This window comes from Octopus bimaculoides, chromosome 20, assembly GCF_001194135.2.
Source record: "Octopus bimaculoides isolate UCB-OBI-ISO-001 chromosome 20, ASM119413v2, whole genome shotgun sequence".
NCBI classification, from domain to species: Eukaryota; Metazoa; Mollusca; class Cephalopoda; order Octopoda; family Octopodidae; genus Octopus; species Octopus bimaculoides.
In genome coordinates this window covers 28223606-28231388 of record NC_069000.1, presented here as the reverse complement: position 1 = coordinate 28231388, position 7783 = coordinate 28223606, and the positions used below count along the sequence as shown (strand labels likewise).

General features: G+C 36.8%; 1 protein-coding gene across 1 annotated transcript in view; it reads left to right on the top strand.

Moving 5' to 3' along the window:
- Positions 1–7783, top strand: part of LOC106882375 (huntingtin-associated protein 1) — a 52635-nt gene that overhangs the window by 42263 nt on the left and 2589 nt on the right. Inside the window, exons 6-7 of the mRNA XM_014933034.2 lie at positions 4824–4883; positions 6760–6858. Coding sequence (XP_014788520.2) covers positions 4824–4883; positions 6760–6858 — 159 coding nt within the window. The remainder of the gene's footprint in view (positions 1–4823; positions 4884–6759; positions 6859–7783) is intronic.

The following is a 7783-nucleotide window of genomic DNA, read 5'->3' as shown; positions in this document are numbered from 1 at the left end:
CAGCTGGACGGGACGCCAGTCCATCGCAGTGTTACTCAAGAAACAGGAAGAGTGAGAGAAAGTTGGGGCAAAAGAGTACAACAGGGGTTGCCAGAGCCTTGTGGAGCTTTAGGTGTTTTCGCTCAATAAGCACACACAACGCCCGGTCTGGGAATCAAAACCACGATCCTCCGACCATGAGTCCACTACCCTAGCCACTGGGCCATTGCGCCTCCGCAATCTTGTTTTTAGGAATTCCCAATAAGTTATGAATACCCAAATTGTGAAGTCAGTTATGTAATATCATGAAATTAATTACCCTACAGAAAGAATTCAAATAAAGTAGCCCCGAAAAGGGCTTTAATACGTTCCCAGAGTATATAGATTTTAGGAGAAAATAATAATAAGGTGTTTCCTAAAATCATGAAACATGTTATGTAATAACAGGCTAATTAGATATGAGATAATAACAATTCAAAGTAAATAACTCTGAAAAGGGCTTTTGTGCATTCCCAGAGAATATTACCCTCAGCAGCGCTAGTGTTGGTATATTCGTGAATAAGTCACCTACCGAAATAAGTGGATGTATTGTTTAGGAGAATACTATTTACTTGTTTAAGCATTGTACTGGATAAATTGAGAAATAACTAAAATAGTTTAAATACTAAGAAATAAGCATACTGAAAATGAATAGGTTATTTCTCTTGGAAGCTTAAGATAATTACTCTTGCCGTTCACTTGCGCCCAAATGTTATTCCTCCCGCCGTTTATCTGAACATTTTTTTCGAAATCAATTTATACTTAAAACTTCCCCAGACACATAAGTGATGTGCGTGTGAAGTTTAAGAAAAATCGGTCAAGCCGTTTTGGCAGAAAACGAGGACATACCGATACACACAAAGAAATTTTCAGTTTTAATATGTAAGATAATATAATAATTTATTAACTCTTAACTCTGGAAATTAAAAAGCATGCTACTAATATTTAATTTGTGCATTAATCTAATAAAGCATATTTTCCTAATGAGTTTTCTAAACTGTTCACGTTTTTAAATGGTTTTCAATTAATGTGAATTTTATGATGCTATTAAGTCAAAGTTTCTTTGACATAAAAAGAAAAATGTTTAAACATTTTGTTTCAATTTCTTGAAGTATCTTTCTTTTTTATGATGAAATTTATTTGTTGTTGACTGTCCCCAGTTAGTTTTGAGCAGGTGACGGCAAGTGAATGGCTTGCTTGCACGGCACATCTTAGATATGCAAATGTTAGACATGTCCTCAGTTTCAACTGAGTGAAACAGCATAGTCCTATCTGACTGTACCTGTTGCTTGTATAGACCTACTCTCTTGGTTGGTTTAATACTGCCACCTGTTACTTCAGTGCTTTTAGTGGAATAGACTTTGCTGCAAGCATTGGGAGATAATTCATGATTTGTAATATCTTCTTCCTTTTTCCCCCATGATGCCCTAAAACAAGGAAGGTCTTTGGTACTGCTTTTATCTTCTAGAAATAAACAAAGCTAAATCTATATGACTGCCCTCTGATCTTTTAAGACTTCTGAATTCATTTAGACTATCTTTCAGCTAAAGTCTTAAAAGAGCAGAGGGCAGTCATACAGATTTAGCTTTATTTATTTCTTTCATTGTTCTGAGATAGTACCAATGAAGTAACTGAGGCTTGCAATATTCTAAAGATTTGGCAAAGGCATCATATTTGGAAAACTTATAACATATTTCAGATCACTCTAGAATGATGCCTATAATTCTGTACCATGATGTTTAACTTTGATTTCTTGTCATGAAGTGAATAAGAAATAAATCTATTTCCACAACCCTGTGATTAAGAAGTCCACTTTGTAACCACATGATTTTGGTTTTAGTCCCATTGCATCATATCTTGGGCAGATTCCATCAACCATAGCCTTGGGTCAAAATTTGGTAGTCTGTCAGAAGGGCCATTCTTGTCAGCAGTTTATCATCACCACCTTGACCTTGAATGCCCTTAGTGGAATCTACTCCTTTAAACATGTGGAAGATAACGTCTTCCTACCACTTTTGGAGTCATTGAAAAGTGTTATAAATATTGCCCTTTCTCTATTGACTATCATGTAAAGAAAATAATAATCACTTGAATAATCAGGTATCTAATACCTGACCCCTATTTGAGCTGAGGCAATGTTAGAAACACCTGTTGTGGGTTTGAACTTTCAACCTATGAGTAACCAGTCTAATTCCATTCCATATCAGTTGTACAGGGGTTGCACAAAATAATGGAAGCACCTTACAATTCCAAACAAATTTATTTTGATATGGTGTAGGACTGCCTTTAGCAGTAATTACAGTTTGAATTCTACAAGGTATGGACTTGTACAAAGTGTGAATTGATTCCAAAGGAATTTTTGTCCATTCTTCAGCTAAAACAGTCTCTAGTTCTTGTAGTGATGATAGTGGAGGATATCGACTCCTTACTTGTTTTCCTAAAATGCACCATAAATGTTCAGTAATATTGAAATCTGAAGACTGTGGTGGCCAAATAAGATGTTCAACTTCACTAGAATGTTCCTCGTGCCATTCAGTAACAACTTTAACAGTGTGAATTGGTGCATTACCATCCTGAAAGATTGCCTTTCCCTCTGGAAACAGTTTTGCAACTATAGGATGAATTTGATCATATAAAATGCTTAAATAGTTTTGACTATTAATTCTGCCATGAAGGGAAACCATTAGGCCAGCAGATTTCCAAGATATAGCCCCCCCCCCCCCCGATCATCACAGATCCTCCTCCATGTTTAACAGTTGGAAGAAGGCAGTCTGGGTCAAATGTTTCTTTTGCCTAACTCCACACATATACTTGGCCAGTGGTCAGAAATAAGGTAACGGATGACTTGTTCGAGAAAATAACATTCTTCCACTGCTCTAGGGACCAATTCTGTAGGTTTTTACTCCACTCTAAATGCTTTGCAATGTTTGTTTTTGAAAGTAGTGGTTTTCTGATTGCAGTCCCCCTGTGAAATCCGGTTTTGTGCAGCTTCCGGTGAACAATCTTTGTGGAAACTGAGTTATCCAGGTGGTCATTAAGCTCTGCAGTAATTTTGGGAGCTGTACTTTGGTGATCCTTTCTAATAATTCGCGTAAGAGTCTGACAGTCCCTAAGAAGTAACTAATTTCTAATGAACATAAGAAAAGAGGGTTGTTGATGTGAAAGGTATCTGATCAAAGAAAACAAGTACAGGAGTTGGACAAAATAATGGAAACAAAGATATCATCAGAAAAAGGTAATAAAAATTCATTAAAATGACAGATCTATCGGACTTTCAAAGAGGTGAAATTGTTGGTGCTCGTATGGCAGGCACTAGCGTAATGAAAACAGCTGAAATGTTTGGTGTATCAAGAAGGACTGTCTTGAAAGTAATGACAGCCTTTGAAAAAGAGGGAAAAACCACCTCGTCGAAACAAAACTCCGGAAGAAAACAAAAACTTTCAGATAGGGACAGTTGGACTCTTACGTGAATTGTTAGAAAGCATCACAAAAATACAGCTTCCAAAATTACTGCAGAGCTTAATGACCACCTCGAGAACCCAGTTTTCACAAAAGCTGTTTGCCTGGAGCTGCACAAAGCTGCAATCAGAAAACCACTACTTTCAAAAACAAACATTGCAAAGTGTTTAGAATGGTGTAAAAACCTACAGAATTGATCCCTAGAGGAGTGGAAGAATGTTTGGTCGAATCATCCTTTACCTTATTTCTGACCACCAGCTGAGTATATTTATGGAGATAGCCAAAAGAAGCATTTGACCCAGACTGCCTTCTTCCAACTGTTAAACATGGAGGAGGATCTGTGATGGTCTTGGGTGGGGGGGCTATATCTTGGAAATCTGCTGGCCCAATGATATCCCTTCATAAGCATTTTATCTGATCAAATTCATCCTATGGTTGCAGAACTGTTTCTGGAGGGAAAGGCAATCTTTCAGGATTGATTGATAATGCACCAACTCACACTGCTAAAGTTGTTACTGTTAATGTTGTTACAAGGAACATTCTAGTGAAGTTGAACATCTTATCTGGCCACCACAGTCCCTAGATTTCAATATTACTGAACATTTATGGTGCATTTTAGAAAAACAAGTAAGGAGTCGATATCCTCATGGGCTGTGCGTGAGAAGACCCGGCAAGCCAAGTAAGATCGTTGCCAGTGCCCCTGGACTGGTTCTTGTGCGGGTGGCACATGAGATGCACCATTTTGAGCGTGGCCGTTGCCAGTACCGCCTGACTGGCTCCTGTAGGATTTTCGAGCGAGATCGTTGCCAGTGCCCCTGGACTGGCTTGTGCGGGTGGCACATAAAAGACACCATTTCGAGCGTGGCCGTTTTCGTGCGGGTGACACGTAAAAGCACCCACTACACTCTCTGAGTGGTTGGCGTTAGGAAGGGCATCCAGCTGTAGAAACTCTGCCAAATCAGACTGGAGCCTGGTGTTGCCATCCGGTTTCACCAGTCCTCAGTCAAATCGTCCAACCCATGCTAGCATGGAAAGCGGACGTTAAACGATGATGATGATGATGATGATGATCATCACTACAAGAACTAGAGACTGTTTTAGCTGAAGAATGGACAAAAGTTCCTATTGGAAACAATTCAAGCTGTAATTACTGCCAAAGGCAGTCCTACTCCATATTAAAATAGATTTGTTGGAAATTGTAAGGTATCTCCATTATTTTGTGCAACCCCTGTATATGTTAAATACATTTTTGTGTTTAGCAAACGAACATTAATTGTATATTATTACACTAAAGTTATAAAATTTAATTTTAAAAAAATGTTTTTCTTTTTTTTTTCTTCTTTTAGAGAAACAAATGTTTCCTCGAGAAGTCAATTTTCAGATTACAGTGCCCAGTTTACATCATAGTAAGTACTTCTCATTATCGTCATCATCTCTCCATCTCTCTCCTATTCAGGTTTTTAGTTTCCATTAACTTTTATTTTCAATTTATATTTTTCTTTAAATCTCTCTAATCTTTATTTTCTCTCTCTCTTATTCAACAAATGGTAAAGCTTCAAGTTGAGGATTACATTTGCCTGATATCCTTCCAAGATTGATTAAAGCGAATACCAGTCATGCACAAACATATATATCACAATCCTTTGGCATGGGCTAGCTGGACCTTGCGCTTATTTGCTGTCCACTACAGTCCCTTGTCTCTTATCAACAATCCCTTAACACTGAACTGGGTGCATTTTACTACAAGCCCTCTCTCTGTGCGTGTGTGTGTGTGTGTGTGTCTGTTAAAACAAAGACTGGAAAGTTTGGCATAATTTTAATTTCTTGTTACATGTGTTTAATTACGTTAAGAATATTATTATACACTAGCTTAAAAGCTGCACTCCATGCAAATTTTTTAAAGCTGGCTCCTGTGGTGGGCTAATTGGGCCTATAGCCCAAAACTAAAGAGAGAAATAATAATAAACCATTTATTGGTATCTTACCATCTCAGATTTATATCATAGATTTATATATTTGAAGAATTTTGTATCATTGTGACATTTGGAGATCATTGTAAAGCAGCAGGTTAAACAATATTCTTGGTTTTTACCATTTGGTGTGAGTATGAAGAGATTGCTACCATTTCTAACTCTGGATCAACCAACATAGACCTGAGCATGGGAAAAACAGTGCTGCATGAGGTGAAGTCTAACAATTTTGAGTGATTGTCCTTGACTCTTGTTAATTGACATTGCAAGACTAACTCTTTCTGGAAATTGAAGTCTCTTGAATTCAAAGGGCCTGTCTGCTGGAATCAGTAGAATACTTGAAATAAATACATTTTCTCCCTTTTCTTGTCCATTGAGGATTGTTAGTTCCAAAAGATGTGGATGCATTGGCCTGACAATTAGTCTTGTTCCATTGCACTGCTTTGGGGGATCCAGATTTCTCAAGAGCACGATAGGAAATCCTTTCTTCAATATCAGTTTGTGAGAAGGTATTCCAGGACGATCCAAAGAGTTAAGAAACTCAGTAGTTATTATTATAGGAGATATAAATATATATATATATATATATATATATAGGGTTGTCCGGAAAGTTCGTGCTGATTTATAGTAGCTTACCTTTCGACTTATTTCAGAACATGGTTGAGTCCATAAAATAGGATTTGACTACACCTCCATTTAGAGCACAGTTTAAGCTATCTTTTCGTGGAAGAAGATGTATGTTCCTCTCAACTGTGTGTGTATATATATATATACATGTATATGTATGTACATACATACATACATATCTGGTTTCAAGCAGTATCGGATGAAAATGCTTGTTATCATAGTTCATTCTGTCCTTTAATTAAGTTTATGGCATTTCTTTTAAATAGCTTCAAATTAACTAAATATTGAAGATATGTAGCTATCTTGTATAAGCAACCTTTACTTTTGTTGATGATCGACTGATGTGGCTGGTATTTGGGATACCCACATATGTTTTTATGTCTTGTGGATATTATCTTTACAATTATTTGAAGTCGCGTCTTCACTCTGAATTTTCAGTTTTCTCATTTCTATTTGTTACACTGAAATTCAAACTCAGCTTTGAATGAACTTTACCTACTTCTAACGGGGAATTTATTTCCCCCTCATTTGCATATTCACTCTCATACACACTCATAATTTTTTTGCCAACACTTCGTATCAGTTCTGATATACATCTTGGTGCAAATTTGGTTAGATTTAATAATTTTTGTGTAGGTTAATAAATTTAATGTCATTAACCTCCTGTGCTATATTTCTTTTTCAGCTCTTCAAACCCTCAAATTAGCAGTAGTCATCTCAGTAGCAGTTTACGCCGCAGACCATTGAACAGCGGAGCTGATCAAGACAAAAGCAGCTACACAAGGTAAATTATCTTTACAAATTTATCTTCCACTTTTGTTGTCATGATATTATGAATATCATGACAACAGAACTAAAGAACTAGTGAAAAATTTCTTCAATGGGGAATATCAGCCAACATTACCAATTAAAAATATTTTTTTCTTGCTCAAACTTTACATTGCAAGGTGCAGAATGTAAACATTTACATACACTATAAGGTGAACCTATACATGTGAATGTCTTTTTATGCTGATGTTCAATTGTGAATGTGGCTACAAATAGTGCCCAATATGAAGTAAAAGCCCTTTACACAGGAAAAAAAAACATTAACATTGTCAACTCTTTTCCATGAAAGGATATTTTTATTTAAATCATATGCTGTACATTTTAAAATTTCTCAGTGCTTCAAAATATTTAAAATGTATATGTGAGCAAGTATATGTGTGTGCGTGCACTTGCACGCACAGACACACGCACAAGAGTTAGGAATTCTGACAAAGCAAAACCTCTTTCCTGCTCTTTATACCGATGACTAGGGTTTTTTTAACCAAAGTATCAGGGTTATTTATAAGTTTTATCGCAAAAGTTTAATCTTTGTTTATATTTACTTAGCACCTATGCTGATGCAACATAAAAAGTACATGCTGTCACGTGGTTGGCATTAGAAAGGGCATCCAACTGTAAAAATGATGCCAAAACAGATGATGTGAACTTGGTGCTGCTTCCCAGCTCTGGCCAAACTGTCCAACCTGTGACAGCATAGGAAGCAGACATTAAATGATGATAATGATTGCAGTGGCTATGTGGTAAGTAGCTTGCTTACCAACCACATGGTTCCGGGTTCAGTCCCACTGCGTGGCACCTTGGGCAAGTGTCTTCTACCAAAGTCTTGTAAATGGATTTAGTAGATGGAAACTGAAAGAAGCACATCATATATATATATGTAT